This window comes from Siniperca chuatsi, linkage group LG5 (genome assembly GCF_020085105.1).
Source record: "Siniperca chuatsi isolate FFG_IHB_CAS linkage group LG5, ASM2008510v1, whole genome shotgun sequence".
In the NCBI taxonomy this organism is placed as follows: Eukaryota; Metazoa; Chordata; class Actinopteri; order Centrarchiformes; family Sinipercidae; genus Siniperca; species Siniperca chuatsi.
In genome coordinates, this window is record NC_058046.1 from 20,351,294 (window position 1) to 20,373,647 (window position 22,354).

Consider the following 22,354-nt stretch of genomic DNA (forward strand, 5'->3'; position numbering starts at 1 on the left):
AATGTAAGATCCATATATATATATATATATATATATATATATGAATCACATATCAAGTAGAGAAATGGTTAATGACATGTAAGTTTTGTTTTTGCAAAATTGGAAAACAAAGTGGTAAAAAAAAAGAACATTATTAATCAGATACAACTTGAGTTTTTGATTTGGGTGGTGGCAGTGGTTACCATTGTGACCACACATCAATACTGACCCAGGTTTGAGCCCTTGCTCTGGTCCTTTCTGTGTGGAGTTTGCATATTTGTGTCTATTTCATCTGGGAGCACAGTTTTGCCCTCCCAGTTCAAAGGCATGCAGGTCAGATGGATAGGAGTCTCTCAGTTGATTATACTGTGAATGTTCTGTGAAGCTTTCACTTACAGCACAGACAAAGCAGGTGTCATGCCAGGTGTAACCAAGGGCCTCCAGGAACTTGTCTCCAGCCTCGACGGGGAACTCACAGCCATGGCAGCCAGTCCCAAACAAACTATAGAAGTCTTTTTACAGACAAAGCAACATGGCACGCATGAAATGAACAACCTATAGTTTACAATCACAATGGCAAGACCCAATCAAATTGTAGTAGTATACATAGATCATAAGGGGCAGTAGTAGATAAACAGTGGGCCACGGAGAACAAAGGGTTTTCATTACACAAAGTTCTGGTGTACTGCTTGGTTTGAATAAAACTTAAAGATCTCTGACATTTTATAGACAGACATGCATACTGATATACACAGAACAAAGCATCAACAATTCCTTTTGTTTTTCTTTTCATTTTTTCTTTTTTGTTGGCACCTAAGAAGTCAATCCATAGAAAGGAATATTTCTTGTGTCTTTGCATTCACTGACTGTTGTGTCTTCTAGTCTGAGACATCATTCATCATCACCCTATCGGCATGGACAATGTGTCCAATCAGCACATTGTTCAGAGTCATCATCACCCACCTTGTTCACAGTATGGTTCTCCATCCTCCAGGTGGAAGGTGTTGTTTCTGATTGGCCGCTGACAGCAAGCGCACAGAAAGCAGTAGACATGCCATGTCTGTTTGAGGGCGTTTATCACCTCCTAGGTGCAAATGCAAACAATGTGGTTAGTTGGAAGCATCATACAGTTCATTAGAGGCACTGGTCTCTTTGTGTGTTGGTCACAGTAACTGGAAAGTCAGATCCACAGCGACTTTTGGAGAGATGCTACCATGTTACCTTGCTTGTTGGGTTATTATTTGTAAAACTGCTGTAATTTGTCAACTAAAATCATCAATTTCTATTATCAATCCCTATTTGATCAGAATGGATAAATCAGTTTTACGTGTCAATAAAGGGACAGCCTTTCCTACAGTCCGTCTTTTTCTCATGTTGCATTTAAATATCACGTTTTTTTTTTTCTTCTGGGGCCACATGACCCAGTTTAAAATAGACAAACTACTTTCTTTCCCACCCTTAAACTGTGAGAACAAGACAGGACAGGGAATCAATGGAAAGTTGGTGGGCCGGAGTAAAATGAATTATGGATTAGAGGAGAGGGAGTGAGAAAACAGGTTAATAAGAATTCGTAAGCTGGTTGAAGATGTGTGAGAAATAGAGGGTTGAAAGGGATTGAGGCTAAAGAGGTTAGAACACGTGAAGGATGAATGTCAGAGCTGTTATGAGAGCAAAGATCTCAGCTTCCTGACACTCTGGGTTCATGCTACACCTGCAGCCTCTAGGCCTCTAAGCCTAATTCTCCCAACACACAACATATACCGCATTCCTGAGTTTTAGTGGTGGTCACTATAAAATCTCTAAACCTATAGCTTTCCTACATTGGCCCTCTATACATTTATCCTGCATGTTCAGGGTTGGGGCTACAGTGTGGCTGAAATGCTGCAACCTAGTGACCCTTTGATGATGTCAACACCTGTTCATTTTATGCCACTTTATTATTTGGTCTCAAATTTTAAACAATATCTCTTTTCTAACAAAGTAAACAATTACAATCCAGATTATAATGCACTAATGCAAGATTGGAGAGTGGGCAAGATAATCTGAGTTTACTCTGATTATTTATCCAGGCTTGGCACCTATTAGAATCTAAAAGCAACTGTATCCATAGTGCTACTGTATAAGCGACGTATGTGGAGAGATGATGTTTGAGTTAAGGCTTGTGTGCACATACATCAGTTAAATGATAAAATTTAAATGTTGGAGTCAACCTCTATTTTAACACTCACTGAGAAGTAGGATGTTTTAATTACAATCATCAAGAGCTGCTTTTCTGTAGCTTTAATATTTAAAGTAAAATATCTCACATTTGGGAGCTGCTTCATGTAATCATGTTCATACAGTGTTGCCTGCCAAACATCTTTATGCATCCAATTGCCCACTTCAAAACCCTCAACCTTCAGCTGGCCCTAAGTGGAAAAGTAGTCGCCGTAAGCCAGGCTCTTGTTAACATGTACGCTCTCTTTCCTAAGCACAAAATTGAGTGAGATATAATAGGAAAAGGGGGAAAAACTGAATTACATAAAAGCCATAAAACAAATAAAGTCAGACGTTGGTAGGTCTGACAGGTTTGCAGTGAATGCCACAGAGGAGGACTATCGCTTTGATCTCCAAACAACAGGTGGTGGAGTTTGAAAACAACAGACACACACAATGTCAAGGCCAGCAGTACAGTAAGTGAATGGTACTAACTTAAAATCTTCAGACAAACGACTAACATTGAGGCTTTTGCCTGTCCCTACACTGTAATGCAAGTTTAGCTGTCAATTTCATAATCTTTGGCATTGCAGAAAATTTTCAAGGTTGATTCATCTAAACTGTAACAGTATATTCAGTTGAATAACCATCCCAAAACAGACAAGAGCGGCCAGACATTTTGATAAGTGCAATGGTACCAAGCCTTCACCTCTGCACACCTCTGCACACACACACACACACAAACTACTGCTCCATTTCACTTCACATCAACTCACCCCCAGTATCTTGGCCTGGCAGCGGCTGCATGTTGGAGCGAAGAACTCTTCATAGCAGTGTTCACAGTAGACAGATCCCTGTTCTTCCACAAAGCCTGTATCTGCCAGGGATGTACGGCAGTGGGCACAGTTAAATTCCTCCTTATGCCATGATTTCCCCATTGCTACCAAAAATGGTCCTCTGAATAAAAAAGACAAGCAGAGACAATAGGACAAGTGGAAATCAACTTTTGATTTTACCTGAAGTAACAGAATAACATAACACAAAATCAACCCATATACAAGAGACACAGGCTAACTATTCTAATTACTTGTATTAAAATGACACCTCGTCATAAAATGCAAAGTACAGATGCAATGTACCACACAGATCTGCATTATTGCTGATAGGTCATGTTATCAATGTACTTTGTTTTCATTGCCATGTCTACAAACAGCTGCTGAAGGGCAAATAGGCAAACCGCAAATGGATAAATGAATGAATTACAATGCGAGTAACGTAATTGAGTCTAACTTCTACAAGTAGTCTCTTGGTAACTCACACTATAAGTTTCTCCTTTCTTCCTCCTCTACGAGAGTCACTATTGAATATTATGATTTATCTCTGATTTTATCTTGTTCATTCACATATGTTATTTCTAGAATGTACAGTAAATATGTTTGTCAATTAAGTCTAATAATAAAAAGAAAGTCTATGAACAATGTTTGGTGATGATTGTATGTGTTGGTTTCATACAACAAAGGACAGTCAAGAGTCAACAGCCCGTAGATACAATAATGTATTTTGGAGGGCTGCAACTGATTATTTTTATTATTGACTCATCTTGATTTATTACTTATTCGACTGTATACTATGTCTAAAAATAGTGAAAAAAAGTCCAAAGGTTTTATATTTACAATGATATAAAAATTCTCACATTTTCATATTAGAGAGGCCAGTCAGTGTTTGGCTTTTGTTCTTTAAGGACGTAAACAATTAATAGATTATGAAAATAGTTCTTAACCCTTCTTTCAGTATTCCATTCAGGTCACTAAATGTTGCTTCATGTCACTGAAGGATTTACTGCGACCATCATCCTCTGCTTCCATTCAGACAGCACCTTGGCACTGTCCATTTTGATGATTAGGTAAAGTGGGAAAACAACAGAGACTAATTTACTCCACACAATAGCTTTGCTTATCTGAGCTTATCCTGATAGTGGCCTGAGCTTGGCAGCCATTAGCATGTGAGCTACCCTATCCTTAGCGACATGTAATGTAAGGTGACCCAAGTTGGGAGATAACCCTCAGGTTGGGCAGCAGTCAGCTACCGGTAAAGAAGAGAGGTAGACAGGAGGGAGGAAGAGTAAGAGAGTCCATAGTGATGTGCCCTTGTATGCAACTCTGGCTGAACAAAAGACAAACCCTGCATTTAAACTTTTTTAGTACAAATGTGTTTTCAAGACTTTCTATAGATAGAAAATTGAATTTGTGTAGCATCCTCCTTTTTAAATAATCTTGAGATAATCATGTCAAAAAGAGCAAAAAAGAAATGTTTGTCATTCATGTTCTTTTCATTAAGTAAGTCCACATCTGATAAATCTAACATCTTGACTTATCTCAACTTCTACCAGCATTATAGAGTACAATATGTATCTGTGAACAGACACATAGTACAGTGAAATACTGTGTGTCTACATACATGTGCAACATCACTCTACAGTTTGATCTACTGTAGGTGCAACTTAATTCCCCTCACCCTTATCTACACTACAGTCAGATCTTTGTAGTTCTACAGTTTCATAGACAGATTATTTACTCGAGATGGTTTCAAGTTAATTATTTTAGATGCCTAACTGGGACACTGAATAATTTAGTAGTGGACATATTTTCCTTTCCCATCTTAATTTGCTTGAGTACAAATGGATGTATGTGCAGCCAAGTTGAAGAGATCGCCTCTTTTATGATTATCCTTGTGCAAGCAGTATATAGGCATGATTTGATGGAACTAAACGCCATGCAGGTCCAATGTTTTCTTTCACAATTTGAACTATAAATGGTCATGACCACCGTCTTCCTTGCTGATAACAGAGCCTCTTCATTCATAATATCTCCATACTGCAGATTGCTACCAAGAATGATATTTGTACCGTACAATGATCATTGTATAGGATTCTCTGTTAATTGGGTTGCCTAGTTAAAAAAAGTTTAAACATATATATGTATATATATATATATATATATATATATAAAAATATATTTTTTAAATCCATATGCATACAGTATTTGTCCCTTACCTGATGACCATGTTGCAGTGGGCACACATGGGTGTACGAGTCCCAGCAGGGATGTGTTCTGCCATCTGGACCAGGGTGTCCTCATCTTTAGGGTGGGGCTGAGGTACAGGTCGGGCTGGGACAGGACCCCTTGGGACACTGGCACTTCCATTACCTTTCATACCGAAAGATGGGGTGATCAAACCAGTCCGTGGACCGTGTCCTATAGGAGATGGAAGAGAGATAAAAGGCTATATTGGTTAAGAAATAGAGAGACAGAAATGGTAAAAGGAAAGAGGAACAGATAGAAAACAAAAAAGTGAGCACTTATGGCATGATAAAGGATGTGTGTGCATGTGTGTGTCTGTGTTTTCTTCCCAGGTGTGTAAGTTATTTGACCTTTACCCTCTTCGTCTATTCACAGGTGCAGCTGGCCAACTACTGTTGTCACAACCATGGATTCACCACATCAATCTTCACAGAATCTTTCACTACACCTTCGACACATTCCTATGACATATGTGCATACACATGACCAACACACACACACACACACACACACTAACCACCAAGACATTCCCTCAGCTAAAACCCAGACACCTGGCTAAACATGTAGCTTGGTCTTTGATCTCCACACTGTGGATGGAGATGAGTTTTTGTATATGTGTGCACGGTGAGGCACACACACTACTTGTCATGTTTAAGTGTGTCTGTTTGGGCTACGAACAGGGCTGGGTTTATATTTAATGTTGGGGCTAGTAGGGTATTCCTTTCAAAACCGTCCAAAAAGTTGTGAACACAACATCGACATATCATCACTTTTCAAGTTGATATGGTGAACTTGTTAGCTGTAGGCAATTTGAGAGGGGACGAGGGGTGATGCCATCCCCCTTGTTAGCAAAATGACCAAAATTGGTCCCCTTTCTTAACCTGCTCAAAAGATGCTCTGTGCTTTGTCTTGTAGTGATGCTTCACATTGCTGCAATCGCCACAATCTCGAAACAGAGACATACTGGTCTTGAACTGCCTGTGGGAAGATTGAACATGTAAGAGTCTGTCCATTCTTGATTAAAAGCTCTATTTCCGCTGTCTGCTTTTCTCTTTTTAAAGCACGCCATGTGAAATTATTTCTCCGACTCGCCTCGTCTCTACTCTCCCTGTGTGTGTGTGTGTGTGTGTGTGTGTGTGTGTGTGTGTGTGTGTGTGTGTGTACCTCACTCACTGACTCGACTCGCGGGCCGCTAAACCAGTGCCGTAAAGGCTAGAAAAGCTGTGCCGGTTAAAATAGAAACATGCTACCATTGAGCCATCCCCCCAGTTAAAAATTAAGAAATCGTCTACTGCTTGTTAGCAAGCAGTTGCTTATTTACACATCCAGCAGTTAGATAGCAGCATTATCATTCATTTGAGTCGTGTTTCTAGCCACCTGATGAATGTAAGTCCAATATTCACTCTCTTTTAGCTCTGTTTTGGTCTGAAATATCTGACTCTTTAGCTGCTAAATGCTCCACTATGTTCATCAGCTAGTTGCTAACTTTATCTGTCTAAGAAGCTGAGCAGGTAGAGTGCAGTGGTTTTTTTTTGCTGAACAGCTGCTTGCTGCAGCCAAAAACAACACTTTGAGAGCAGTGAAAGTGAAGCAAAAGAGTAAAGTTGCAGGCTAGTTAGCTAAACAATGAGCTGAAATTCATTATAAAGCTCAGTAAAGCCGATTGGAACAGCAGATTCAGGTGATAATTTTCTGTAGGTTCACTATGAGTGACCCCTTTTACATTGTTTTCAAATTGTCATTTGATACATTGTTATTACAAAATTATTTATTATAGCCGCTTTAAGTTTAACAGTCCTAGATGGAGTCTAAAACGCAGCATTAAGATGCCAAAGGTATGAATGCTTCCTCACTGTAAGACTGCTTAAACCTAACTGCAAAAAAAGTGGCAGTCATTTGTTAAATGTAAGGAAAAGACAGTTTTATGTCAAATGATTTTACACAGTTTGACTTTTCAACCTATTAGTGAAGCTGCCATTAATCACGCCAGCATTCATAAGGTTGTATGTTGAAGGTGAAGTTGCTTCCAGAATGAGGGGGAGCAGGAAAGTGAAGGATGCGGGTGACAGCATTAGTGTGCGTGTGTTTTCACAATTTAACACCATGCCAGTTTGTTTTACAATGGGCATTTGCATTCAGTCAGTCGCTGAAGTCCTGAGTTCCTTAACTGCAGCTCGGGATTCAAAATGGGTCAGTGGCTTACTGCTGCTAGGGCAATATATGGCTAGTAGTATATTTTCATGAGCCTGGGTCCCCCGGTAAGTGACTACATTTACGATTTTTGTTGAGTGGCAGTTACATCAGGGAGAGAACTGGGGGAGAGGAGAGGACTTGTGCTGAATGAGGTAAAAGTTAAAGCATAAGCTAGTTATTTCATAGATAAATATTCATAAATAAACTGACAAACAGGCATATATATATCCTTTTTTGGTATGTACATGATAAACAGAACAATGCCCAGAAAAGACACTCAATCGCAGAATCAATGGGCCGAGTGCAGATGGAGTATGGGCATTATACTGCAGCTCTGTGGCTTGCCTTTAAAACTTTATTCATAACTCCCGACAGGTCCCTTCAGTAAATATTATCTTTCTAACAGAGTAGAACTGCTGTACGTGTGAATGAGCAAGGCGCCACAGGCGGAGCGGGGCCTTCTCGCCTGCTTAATGGGCTTCCACAGAGGAAAAAGACGAGAAAAGAAAAAGAAAGTCTGCAATGACCTATTTCACAACATATGTCACGCTTCAACCATGGAAAATAAGCCTCTTTCCCTTTGCTAACTGGCTGCAACAACATTCAATCCAACAGCAGTAAATCAGTTTTACACGATGCCAGGATTTGGAACCAAACATTTTTTGTATGAGAAAAAAAAGAACACTTTTTAACTGTAGGTGGGAAAATATTAATTGCTCAAAATACATACTTAAAAGAAGATTTAGTTAAATTCCTAAATGAGACTTTATTTTTAGGAATCTATTTAGGGTACTGTACATTTTGGGTATGCATGCATTCACCGTGACTTATGCTAAGAAAACAGTTCAGGCACCTTAGTCTTTTTCTAGAGGATTATATTCCTCTAGTTAATTTAGTGAAAAAATACCACAACATGCTGACAGTAAAAGCAACTCACACGCAGGCATACAGATATCCTTTTGTTGGATTTGGCAGCGGATTTAGGCAGTAATGTACTATTCCACAGATTTCATGCAGCAATTGGCTCGGTGAACAAAAATGTATTTTTTGTCACTGAAACCGATGTATATATGTATTCACAAAGGCGGAAATGTTATTTCAGTCAGTTAATAGGAGACATGCTAATTGTGGCTTGGTCCCAGGTCCATAAATCATATTTCATACAGGGTGGAAAAATTACAGCTGGCAATAACCAGTGCTCATTGTGAATGTGTGAAAAAGTAAATGAAAAACCACTTAAGATGTGCTGTTATCACACGTGGACAGCAGAGAACACACACACAGTGTTTACCCTGGGTTGCAGTAGGCCCTTTGATCATGGTCTTGACAACTGCAGACTCATGGCTGTTGAGTTCTGGCTCCTCTCCCTCCTCACTGTGTGGAGAGACAAAATGGAAGCACAAATGATATGTAAATCAATTAATATGTTTTGAAATTAAATAAATTCAATTAGAACACACCAGAAACCATTTCCCCTGCACATTAAATATTGAATAAACTCAATTTGCATTGCTTAAATTGCAAAATATGTTACTATTTGCATCCTGCTCATCCAGAGTGATGGGTCACACAACAGCAGAATGTGGCTGATTCTGTTTGTGTGTGTACTGTATAGTACGTGTGTTAGTTTCTTTGTTATTTACAAAGATGTCATCCCCAGTAAAATATCCCACTGTACTCATAGCCTCTGGAAAAAAAGACAAGAAAAATGGAAGAAAAACCCCACTAGCACAGTCTAATTTTTCAAGTTCCTGTCAAGACAGTAAGACAGATTCCAGACCACCTACCTGCTGACAGAGCAGAGACAAATATGGTACCAACCAAAACACAGCATGCAGCTACAGCCAAAACAGTACAGTGCTCAAGTTCACAGTGCACTTCCTACTTGTGAGTATAGTACGCACAAAAATGTTGCCCATGTGCCACTTTCACAGCAGAACAGAGTCCAGGCCACCAGCCTGATGATGGATAGGAGTCCAGTAGGTTTGCATAGCACTAATAATACAGCACACCCATTCAAAACCAATGCCAGAATGTCAATTTAAATGACTTAGTAGAGAGTAATTGACTTCAGTGGAGTGAAATATAGCATGGTGTAATGAACAAAAGTGCCCATTCCAGATGTACTGCAGACAGATGCCAGACTATCAGCACTAATGATGGAAGGGAGACAAAGTTCTTACGGTACAGTATAGAGTTTGACTGCATGCGTTTCAAGTTATTTAGTGGATTATTTGTATATTTTTACAACAACTACTTAATATACAGGTAAACAGTGTTGCCACCTCCCTTTTTATTTCAAATGTCTCCTCTGACTGCACAACGTATGGGTTTGGATGCTTCATTGTGAAGAGACCAACTGAACGGGTACCCATGGCAGCATTTGCAGTCCATTTTCATGGGCGCCAAGAAATAAAACTAAATTTCACATTTGGGTCAAAGGCTGAGTAATTTTAAGAGACTCTGCAGTGAAATTTAGTGGTGATCACATCAATCGATGCCAGAACACTAATTCAAGTGACGAAAAAGAGAAAATGACCTCACAGGACCAGGGGTATTTCTCAGCTCTCTACACAAAATAGACAAATTGAGCCCCGCATAGCGCTATGATAGGAGCTCAGTTCATATTCAGTGAACAGTGCTGTGGCACAGGGTGACACGTTTAGTCTCTAAAGAAATCTAAACATGTAACACTGTTTTGAGTACTAGGTGACACATTTTTTCTGAGGGCAATATATTGTTTTTAAGGTCACACATTCTCTCTCAAGTCAAAATGTTCTCTTGCAGGACAAAACATGTGTCTCTGACACTCCCTCGTGATGCACAATTTGCAATGTTCTTATTAGGAAAAACACTGTGTCAGATCTACATGTAGGGCAACTTACATGTTGCAATGTTTCTGGGAGATTTTGATTTTCTAGAGACACGTCTCCATAAGGCAGATTTTAGTTCTCTTATTTAGTGTTGCATTGATCGACTGTCTAAGATAATACATAAAATAGAAAAACAAATTAGGCAATACATATTTTCAGAAAATGTTTCTTGTTTCATTGGAATTAAGTTATTTTGACTGAATACAAAATATTTCTGCAGGTTTGGTTTGAAGAACCCCAAGACAGGCTTTTCTGGTTAGCAGAGAGATGCCAGAGCTTGTCCAGCTATCGTGGAGGAAGGGCTCTTCAATCACATGTGGCCGCGGGGCCTCAAACTCTCCACTCCCTTTTAAAATGATGCAAAATGAATAACCTCTCTATGAGTAACATCAAGTTTGTGTGTGTGTGTGTGTGTGCGTGTGTGTGTGTGTGTGTGTGTGTGTGTGTGTGTTTAAGTATGTGCACCAGCTGAGGAGCTTGGGTGGGCCGACAATCTCTCCCCAGATGTATTACACCCATAATGCATAGTTGTAGCCAATGCCAACAGTTGGATCACTGCTGTCTTCTCCTTGTGCCTGGCTGTTAGGGGACTCATGGGAGACAAGTGTTATGGCAACTGCAGTCATAGTTACATTGAGTTGTGCCTGGATGTTTTGTCTCAGTGAGAAAGAAAGCGTGAAAGCAAAGAACTGAGAGAGCGATAGAATCAGACTGATAGAGACTAGAGGTGAATTGACAGGCAGAGAGAGACAGAGAGTAAGACAGAGGAAGAATGTCACACTTGTATGTGTGCTGACTTCACCTCAGTAGATGCTCTCTGCCATGATATTTCTTGTGCACACACTTTATTTCAACACTTGGGACATCCATAACATCAAATGGTCCCTACAGAGCAGGGGGTTCACTTGGTTTACCACCCAGGACTACCTTCAAAATCACTGATTCAAACTTCCTGAATGAGTGCTTAACTATGTTAACTGTGTAATAGTAGTTGTAGGATATGTGGTCAAATGTACAACTCACATGGAGAGAGAAGACTTTAAATTTACCTAAACACATAGACAGCATTGACGGGAGAGGAGAAGAGAGGGTCACCCTCTTCCGTGGCAGACTGATGCCAAGACACCCTTTGGTGTGAGAAGAAAAAATATCACAGCAATAAGGAATAAGGCTTAGAAACAAAGTGACAAAGATTCAAATTCAAAGAAGATAACACTCTGAAAATGTGAATTTCGACTGAATGGATAAATGGTTAGAAAAGGCTTCTGATATACACATATACACATATACACACTGTTCAACAATAAACACAGAAGCTGCAGTGTAATGACAAGGATTGTGATAAATGCACCCAGTGGACTGTTGTGTTAGCATTGATTTCAGCTAATCAGCCTTTAGCCGATACAGTCTTAATCTAAGTACTCTCTATAGGAAAGAGACTGTCAGACTGCAGAACATTTCTCTTCATTCTCATGATCTGCTTATCAGTTTGTACCCCGTGTGTCTGACAGCAGGAGCCAGTGGATATGGTGCACACTAACTTACATCTATAAGCAGAGACAAAATGAACGAGTGTAGACAGTAGGCCGACAGTGCCAACTAGCTGCGATCATTACCATTTTCATTAGACCACATTTACATTTTAACTATTGTGAACAATTTTGCACAGACCAACAGCACCTCCACTTGTAGTTCTGTAATGTATTTATTGTACTTTAATTTGCTCCAATATTGCAATAACTGCTTGTAAATGTATGTGAAATGAGTATCCAAAAATCTGATTGTTATAATCAGGTGGGATTAAAGGTGGGGTATGTGATTCTAATCCAATACATGTCTTGTTTGTCAAATTTAGTGAATATCTCCTCACGGTCCACTAGCTGTCTGTTCTGTGTGTGTGCTGAAAGAAAATCTGGTGTTTGTTCACAGTCCTGGCTCTGTAAATAGGAAACAAACAAAGTGGCTCAGACCGAGCTACACAACAACATTCCAGCCACGATTTGTGTGTCAGGTAACGTTAAATGACTTTCATGACATTCAGCTTACTTGCTGTTGGTGTGACGTTAGCTACAGCTGGTTTGCTGGCTCTGGGAAACGTCTCGTCCTCTCTGGCTGTTAGCTTCACAGCAGCAACTGTGGCGACAGTTTTCTAACCCACAACCTAGCTAACGTTAGTTGTATTACATGCTGTGTTGTTGTTCACTCTATATCATGTTATTTGTCATGGTATTGGATTTCTCCAGAATCACATACCCCACCTTTAACTTGACAAGTCAAATAAGTAAGTAAGTAAATAAGTAAGGTGTCTGACTAATTAACCAAATTAAATTCACAGTTTTCTCTATATCGAAACGGAAACAAGAGCATCATGTGGGGTCAACTTATGAAGCAGAATGGTCCTGTAAAGAACAGGAAAGACCTCATCCTCATCATGCTTTTAAGCTATTACCCTCTGTGAGATTAAAGGCTATAGTGCCATCTATTTAAATTATCTGGGTGAACAAGTTAACCACATTCATTCACATCAGCTATGGTAATAGGCTAACAACAGGTGACAAGTAGAGCAGGAAATAAGATGCTCCCCAGTCCTTCATTCATTAGAGCCAATTACAGCACAGCTCGTTAATATTCTCCACCAATCAGGCCAATTACAAGGGAACTTAATTGTATTCTGCAAGACTGTGATTGGGTGATTAATGGAGGCCCCGCTGTTTTGATTCAATAGTGGCCGGTTAGAGTGCTGACCATCTGGACGTACTGGGCCACATATGAACCTTGTTAACTGAAGGGATGATTAAAGAGGGATGGGAGGAAAGAGAGAGAGAGAGGAATACATTAATTTCCTTTTTATCTTTCTCTTTATTATTCTACAGTATTCTATAGTCTTTTTACATTAATACAGTGCAACCTTGAACTTTACCCTTATATATCACTACCCTGTCGGTGGCCTCGCTCTGCATCTCTGTTGCTCCTGCGTTTATCTTATCTGAAGTCTATTTTCAGCACTGTATGCCGCCTAATAATGAGACGTCTTGTTTGCTAGTACTAAGTGATAATGAGGAAAAAAGGGTACATTTCAGTCCCCCAACTGTTTACATATGTAAAGTAACCCCTTGTGTACTGTAGCTCCAACGAGAACTTGTATTATGCATCTCATAAATGTGTTGGTTTTGTTTGAACATTGAACAAATGGTCCATTAACATAGCTGACTGCTGTCCAGCAGCTCTCTCCACCACACAACAGATGGTCTATAATTCAGCACTGTGATATTCTTTGGATCACATTCAATCCACACACACTATACCATTCACGCGGGTGCATTCACACACACACAATGACAAAGACATCCATCTATACAGACACTCACTCAAACTCTCTCTCTCTCTCTCTCACACACACACACACACACACACACACACACACACACACACACACACACACTTTTCATACTTCACGGTTTAAATGTGTACAGTTGTGTCCACTAGCCAATGACTGATCTCTGTGAGATGCTGCCAAGTAGTTTCACAGTGACCACAGAATGTCATAGTTGGTATGAGTTGTCTCCACAGAGACATATGGATCTTGTCTTTTAGTACTGGCATGGTCAGACCAAACACGGCTTTTTCACTGCCATGAATGGCATGTTCAGTGGACTCAAGGGCTGTTTACACCATGAGTTAAAAATAGGTATACTTTTTTGTAATTTTTTATTTTATTTTTTTACAAAATATTAAATCATATCAGTCAATTGGTACAACAAATAAAATATATAACATTTTCTATCTTAAAGTTGTCTTCCTTGTAGGTTTGCTAGTTTGCTTGTGCTGTCACGCAATTAGTTGATGAGCGCTATTAATGTGAAGCATCACATCACATTGATATACACAGTGAATGAGTGTTCACATGTTCTATCACATTATTTGTTAAGTAGATGACTATATTATTGTCACTCTTCCCTGGACTCAGACCTGGACAAAACTGCATTTAAAAATGTTTGAAACCAAAACAATAACAATATGAAGAATGCTGAGTTAAATAATGATAGTTCTGAATCCTTTTCGACCTAAAACAACAACTCTCAAGCAGTCAAGACCATTTTCATTTATACAGTAAAAGCTAGTTTTGTTCAGGTCTGCCCTGTCTACCTCTTGTTCTTGGGCAGGTGCAGCTCACTGACACTATGACGCTTCTTCTTCTTCCTCAAGCGTAGTGGCGGAGCTTGGATTGGAGTGATGAGCAGGGCGTCTAATAAGGACTGAGACACTGCCTTCTCAGGAGGCCAAGGACTGCTCTGATAAGTTGCTCTGACAAGGTGATGACATATTGAGGAAGAAAGGACGCAGAGGATGGAAGGGAAATCATGATGGAACCAAAATGTAAATTGTGAGACATTATAAAAAGGACAGAAAGAAAAAAGAGAAAAGATTTTAGAAGTAGTCAAGTAAAAGCCTAAAGGTAGAGGTAGTTGGCAGAGAAGAGAGAGCTAAAGGACACTTTCAGGGTGAAGCATACACACACACAACACTGACACACTCTATTTACCTCGCCTGCACTGGACTACAGTGCTCAGCGTGTGTGTTTCGTGTGGGCTGTTTGGGGGCACTGGGGGTGAGAGGAGGGGGGCAGGGGGCTGCTCTGGGCAGGAAGTCCAGAGGACTTGACAGGAGCTCTCTCCTGTTTACACACACATACACACACCCAAATGTATACACCAGTACACCATACAGTAAAACAACAGCAGGACCAAACTGATGACCAAAGCGATATTAAATGTCTCCACAGAAAATACTGAAAAAACAAAAACAACATTGTTTCAGTAAGTGTGGCTGCTTGGCATTGTTACTGTTAATAGTGAATATAAGGTGAACTCATTTGTAGTTCCTGCAACATTTCAGTAAAAATCCTTATAACACTGTACCTGACTGGTTTGGTAGAAAGTACATGATGACGTGCTGACATATGAGATAGATGAGTATTGACTTGGACTGGAAAACTGAGAGGACAGAAAGAGGACACATAGACAGGACAGACATCACAGATTGGACAGATAGTTGAAGCAATTTAATAACCTGTCACTGAAAAGTTTACTTCATGTGCATCAAGTATTAGAATTGTTGTGCAGCACCTGTGTTGATGAGAAAGGTCAAACTGAGTTTGCGCTGCCTTCAGGGACTCTGTAGCCTGGCTATATAATTTGTGGTCATCACCATCATGATCAGTCAAATGGTCATTGGACTCAGACTTTTCTGAGAATGTGCTGTCCTCTAGTGGTGTCACAGGGGAATTGCTAGACCAAGGCAAAATAGTAAAGGAAATCATCATCATTTTGATTATAGTCGTAGCCTTTTTTGGACCTATTATGCATTTTAGGGTGATAATGTGAGCTTTCATAAAGCATCCCAACCTTTCAGCTGTGGGCAGTCGAAAGCTTGATGGTTCTGTAACCGTACTGTCTGAAGCAGCTGGTCTATGTACAGGGACAGGATCAGAAGAAGTCTCTGGTGCTTTGTTTTGAATTAACAAGGAGTCACTACCATGTGACAAGTATAGTCCTTGAGCAGGTAATACACTAAAAACAGGTAAACAGGAAGCTGGAGTGTGGGTACAAACAGGACTTAAAAAATGTGGGATGTCGGCTGACAAAAACACTGCATCATTTGGCCTTTGGGTATGAGATGATATTATTTGGCTTGGGGTTGAACCAGTGTATGTTAAAGGTACCAGCACTGGAGCTGATGTATAGTTCATGTTACACAGATGGGTTGGGTGTATTTGGCAAAACATGTCAACAGAGCTTGAATACGGCATTGGGATGGCGACTAACTGAAGGGGTGTTGTAGGTGACACGTTGTTCTCTTGATGTTGAGGTTTTAAGAGGCTGCCAGGTTTGGAAATGAGGACATAGTTGGGGATTGTAGAAGCCTCCTCTGGCCGTTGCTGATTGGCTGATAAGCTTGCTGTCTGTTGTTGCTGTGGTTGGTGTGTGATCATGTGATCATATGTGGTCGTAGCTTCTGCATCATTCAGTCCACTGAAGGCTGAGCATGAAACTACTACCTGGTCAGAGGATTGATGTGTTGGAGATCTGACACTGGCAGATAACAGATAGCAGAGCATAATAGTATTTAGTTCATAATGTTGAGGTTTGATGCATTTTAAATAAACAATTTAGATTGAATATTAAGTTTGTTATAGTGGAGGTGTGAAAAAGATCAGTAAATGCACTTATGTGAAATCAGTGTTATAGCTTGCAAAATCCTAGTGTATATAACTTTAGTTTTTAACATATCAAATGATTGAACACTTGTCTACATGTTTGCACACAACTAGAAGTGGTCAGTTAGTTCCTGTGATTAAATTAAAGGGCTTTATGTGAGTGTTGTTTTATTTAAAAGTGACTACTGTGTCGTGGGACTATTTAACATGACAGGTGAAGAGGTGAAAAAAGTGTACACATTTAAAAAAAAGTTTAGACAATGATTTATACCTGACCTTCCCATTGTGTGTTTCAGATTCAGTGAGACAACTAGAAGAGGAAAGCGTGAAGGAACTAAGGAAGTATGTGAGAAAGGAAGGAAGGAAAGGGACACCAGAGACAGGGAGAAAAGGAAACAAGAAAAAACGTAATCACTTTATTAGCTACAATACAGAATAATAGTTTTTCAAACTCAAAACAAAGAAGAGAAATTTCAGCCACTACATGTCCAGCTATTTTCAAAATGCAAAGAAGACAAAGAAGAAACTATTATTAAAGTTAGCATAATCTGCAGTAAGTAAACATAGGGATGAAAATTATGTAAAGGCACTGGAGAAATATTTTACATAGCAAGGGCCTCAAAATAATACCTTTGTATTACAAGCCATTTATAGTATTTATACAGTCACTTCGCACACCATCAAAGCTAAACAACCTGCTCACTGAAAAGAGCCTTCCATACTTGCATATACCTTATATCAGAACCAATCTGGCATGTTACATCCCAGCAGCATATAAGCTATTGGTTAATATATACTGTGCATACATGTATGACAAGATGAAATCTTTTCCCATTTTTCAGATGCCACCATATTTCAAGACAGTGTGTTTAAAATTGTTCCAATGCTAGCCGATACAACAGATGTAAACAAGCCATTAAAGCTTTTTTAAATAGGTTTGAAGTGTCTTCCATAACATTTAGTTATACAACAGTCCAAATAACATGAAGGAACATACATAACTGTCTAATGCACAGGGTGCACTCTCACACAGACAGGCCATATTTTCAAGGATGTCAGAAATAGACTCCTTCCTCCAAACCACACACCTTCCCCTTTTGCCAATGAGGGTGAAACAACAGTGTAGTAATGTAGCGCATTTGTAAAGAGTGGGACTAACAGTCCTTTTTTTTTGTATTTCTTTCTCATTAGCTGTATGCAGACTTCCAGAATAGGATGCAGGGTTTGTCTCTTTATAAATTTGAATGTCTGTAAATCATCATGTTTCAGAATAAACATAGACTGAATGATTCATAAAATGTTGTCTGCCACCTCAGCCGCTTGCCTTTTCTCATTACTGTGGGAACCAGGTCCTGTGTATTTTCCCTATCGCATATATATATATATATATATGCTGTATATATATGTATGTATGTATGTATGTGCTGTAGTGAAGACTGAGATAGGCAGAAATACAGATTGACAGCTGCATATTTGAATTTGTTTATACTACTTTATTAGATCCCTTAGGATTTTAGACTTTTACCAAAAACTGGATTACTTGTCTTCCATCTTTGTTACTTTGGAAAATTATGCCACAAAAAAACACAAGCTTTTATCCCTTCAACAGTAACATTCATAAACAGCCGCCTACAGAAGTCAAACTGATATAGTGCACACATACACAGGTAGACAACCACACCCACCAGACACACACACACACACACACACACACACACACACACACACACACACACACACACACAGTCTACTGGACATTGAGGGTGCGAGCAGACACTCCGTGGTGCCAGTCTCTCAGTTCGTTGTACTTAGGGCCAATCACCAACCGAGTGGTGGTCTTGTTCACTCTGCCATCACAGGAAGAGAGGAACAGAAGAGAAAAACACACCCCAAAGAGGAGAGAGAAGGATTTAGGAAAAGTAGAGTAGTTGCCCTGCAATCAGATACACTGTGAGCCATGCCACAAGGAGAGCCTGATGATACAGTAAGGGCTGTTGCCACAAACAAGAAGCTGATGAGACACATGGAACGTTTTGATGGGATGGAGATGGGCAGTTTTGCTGTTATTGTCAGAATAAGAAAATGACAGAAATCGATACAGAGAGAGAGAAAGTAAACTGTAAGGAATATGCAGAGAACAGTCAACTCCTGTGTTGTCAACAACACAATCACAGGTTATACAACATGCAGCACTGCAATGCTGTCACATCTACAACCAAATGCTCAAACAACTATTAGGAGCACACAAACCACCACATAAAGCTACACCTTTGGAGAACACAGATGAAAACACTCTAAAATCAACTTTCAGCAATCTGAGAGAATTTAATTAAAACTGCTTTCTGAACTTTTGAAGCTACTAGGAATGGACATACTTAGTGCACAGAGGTATTGGTTTTGACTCAATGGCTCAAACATGATCCTTTCTCTGCTGTCTAGACAGGAAGAGCCCACACAGCATCAATACAATTGCCAGAACTGTGCCACAGAGATCTGATGTCAGATTTTATGATGCTCCATAAATGTAGCCTTTAGATGTTAGAGGCAAATCAAATAAATCAAATCAAAACAGTATGAAAATCAATTGGAAAGATGATATTTTCTGGAATATGTATTGTTACTGCACACAATGTACGTAACGTAATGCACAACAACAACAACAACAAACAAAACTGATGATAGGCAGTCTAAAGCACAATCAGCATTTTCATTGCCATGCACTTACTTTGTCTTCTTGGCTGTGTCAGCTTCCTCATCTTGAGCTACAAGGGATATAATAGAAACAATAATAAGTCCATTAAACAATATAATGTGGTCTTTACCTTTTTTTTTATACCTTTTTTGACATTTAAATAGTGCTTTATTGAGCTTTTGATTTAGAAATGAATGATACGGTACACAGTAAGCATCATGATTTTGCTATGTTTGTTTGCACTATGTATGGAGGTTGCCCTGTGCTCTGATGTGTTTAATCAGTAGTTCAGGTGTACTAACAACAGTCTGTGCAATGACTATGCAAACATCGTCACTGTGTGCACTTCAGTCAGTAACGTACCATGCTCGGTGCCAGTCATCTGAGCCAGAATCCTGAAAGATCTGGACTGGGTGGTGCCACTGCGTGGGCGCCAGTCCTCTGTGTCCTCCATTATGCGCTTCCTGCTGGCATCAGCATGAGTGGGCACATGGTAAAAATGGATGTCTGTGTCCACGATGTGTTTCCTGGGAACTCTGGAAGGACAGGATGGATGACATCAGCAAATATACTTTTAATTTTACACTCTTCCTCTCATGTAATTGATATAAGTAATGGGGATGATGTTATTTCCTTGGAGGTATTACAACCTATTAAAGTGAAATGTAGAACTTTTAATTTTGCAGGATCCTATAAAACAAGTAAGTAGTTTGTAAGTAGCTCTGTCCGTCAGAGTGTGTTGTGAGACAAAGACATATTTAGTCTTTTTAGGAGGTTAATTTCAACTCAAGGTTTTTAAATTGATATACAGTACATGTATTGACATTATTAATCAACACACAATAATTCAATTAGAGGAATGGTATTAAAATGTTTGATGTTTAGACTGCAGGTTACATGAGAAAAATAACCACCTACGATGTATACTTATTAGACAAGAAAAAGGGGCAAAAAATCACACCACACTTTGTTAAATGCATTTGGTGTCTAGGTCTGAACCAATCTGATACCTTGGTGGCTGGGGTTTTCTTGAAAACCAATGACAAAAAAAGGACAGAAGAAAACAGAAATAGACTAAATAAAGGCAGGGGAAAATAAATCTGTCATAAAGAGACAATGGGATTTTCTGTAAAGACTTACTTCAAAATACTTTGAGGTCCACTAAAGGGGTGGTAAAGTAGAAGAAGAGGAAGACATACAAGTATGAAGAGTTAATTCAATTCTAAAAATGAATTAAAGTAAATGTTAACAAGCAGACAGTAGAATATAGATGGAGGAAAGTAAAAAAACATATGGACCATCACTCCCAATGCATGCAAAACACAGAGCCAAAATATGCATGGAGACATTTGATTGCATCAACAGGAGAACAAGCAAGCTCTAAATACAAGTCAGTTCCATTTCTAACCACGTGGTGGTGCTGCTGAATTGTCTGGATTTCTCTATAAGTTTTTTCATTCATAAGTTGGAAAAATATAGAGAATATAAAAGAAGAATTGTATGTAAATGGTAATGCTAAGCATGCACTTTTGTTTTGATGAGTGTGCAGCTTACTTATGATTTAACGTGTGATTTGTGTTTGTGCAAATGCATGGACACAAAATGTGTGTGTATCCACAATCTTCCTTGGCAACAGGGCGCTGACAGGCCTGTTACTAATTGGCTGTCAATAAATCAACTCTTGGGACACACATACACACAGAGGGGCATTGATGACTTTTCAGGCACTGCTGTCAATAAATCATCTATAAATACACACACTCACCTACGTAGCACACTGAACAGACTGATTTATGAGTGTCTCTCAACACATTCCTGTCACTGCAGCAGCTATGTGGGTGTGGGAATGTTGACAGCTCTGTGTGAGCCTGGTCACACACACTTACTGGAAGTGTCTGACAATATAGTCTGTGTGTGTGTGTCAATATCAATATTTGTGATTTACAGTTGAGGTAAAAATAAAGCATCAGCATATTATATCACATACAAGAACTTTGATTAATTTTAATTAGCTGCACGCAAGCGTGCTGCAGTTCTTGCATAATATAAACATGAAATTAAGCTAATTGAACTATAAAACATTTCTGTCAGGAATCATGTAAAATCATAAGCAAATGCATGCAGATGCCATGATGAAGTAGACACACACAAGTGCAGAGAAAGGTGGAGTATGGTGGAGGTGAAGTAAAAAGGAAGGCAGGCAGTCAAACTCCCATAACCTGACATGCCCCAGAGACTAACTTTGTGACTGGAGGAGGTGCTGCAGTCTGCAAAGCAGAAAAACAAGGATTGAAAGGAAGAGAGAAAAGACAGAGAACATTGACATTCACTTGTCCGAAATTCTTGCCATTTTACAGTGAAAACAGTGAAAGCTGTCATTTGAAAATCCCCTCTGAAACGAACCACACAGCCCATTTACAGCATGCAAACAAGCAAGATGCAGGGACGGACACACATGCTGTTTCATACTTCACCTCGGCAACAGAAAAATAAATAAATTGATTAACGGATACTGAAAATATTCTACAGAGAAGTTATGGTGAAATGTGATTTTGGAGAGCAAATATTATACATTTCTTGGAAAGTGCTTTCCCAAACAGGGGCATTACATAATTATGCAGCTCATAATAGCTGACAATTGCTTTGCAACATTATACCCGCTACTGTATATTGATTATCAGCGAGTGAACCTGTATGATGACCTCTACTGTGGATGACAAAATTAACAATTGTGGTTGCTGAGCAGTCTATCACTGGGAATGTTTAACAAAGAGAAGACTAACGAAAAGAAAGCAAATCAAAGCCAAACGAGCACTCAAGACAGATCCAGATCCTGCTTTCATAAAGTGATCTCTGCTATTAAATGTCATCTGTGATACTTGGGGAAGGCTACGTACCAACTACAAAATGCAACTTGTGTGTCTGTGCGTGCGTGCATGGTGTAAGGTTATATTGTGCAGATCACTGGTGTCTGCTGAGTCTCACAGAAAGAGAAACCACTGACCCTTTTGTCAGTGTGTTGTCAGGGTATGAAAAGAGCACAGAGAGAGTATAAACATGAAATGAGATTATGAGTCACAAAAGGAGTTTTTCAGTCCATTTGGTATCTGGAGTGCAATAAATC

The 22,354-nt window shown here is 39.4% G+C and overlaps 1 protein-coding gene across 17 annotated transcripts in view; it reads right to left on the reverse strand.

The window, feature by feature from the left end:
- Positions 1-22,354, reverse strand: part of pdlim5a (PDZ and LIM domain 5a) — a 62,981-nt gene that overhangs the window by 2,306 nt on the left and 38,321 nt on the right. For 2 of the 17 annotated variants that reach the window (XM_044196727.1, XM_044196720.1), the window contains exons 6-20: positions 20,371-20,391; positions 20,241-20,258; positions 19,594-19,766; positions 19,264-19,300; positions 16,810-16,872; positions 15,448-16,413; positions 15,241-15,315; positions 14,865-14,996; positions 14,468-14,626; positions 11,371-11,448; positions 8,740-8,822; positions 5,228-5,429; positions 2,952-3,132; positions 943-1,063; positions 376-491 (exon numbers count right to left, since the gene is read on the reverse strand). In XM_044196727.1, the coding sequence (XP_044052662.1) occupies positions 376-491; positions 943-1,063; positions 2,952-3,132; positions 5,228-5,429; positions 8,740-8,822; positions 11,371-11,448; positions 14,468-14,626; positions 14,865-14,996; positions 15,241-15,315; positions 15,448-16,413; positions 16,810-16,872; positions 19,264-19,300; positions 19,594-19,766; positions 20,241-20,258; positions 20,371-20,391 (2,425 nt within the window). Of the gene's footprint in view, positions 1-375; positions 492-942; positions 1,064-2,951; positions 3,133-5,227; positions 5,430-8,739; positions 8,823-11,370; positions 11,449-14,467; positions 14,627-14,864; positions 14,997-15,240; positions 15,316-15,447; positions 16,414-16,809; positions 16,873-19,263; positions 19,301-19,593; positions 19,767-20,240; positions 20,259-20,370; positions 20,392-21,471; positions 21,498-22,354 lie in introns of all 17 variants that reach the window. The other 15 variants (XM_044196729.1, XM_044196733.1, XM_044196726.1 and 12 more) reach the window with 15 other exon arrangements.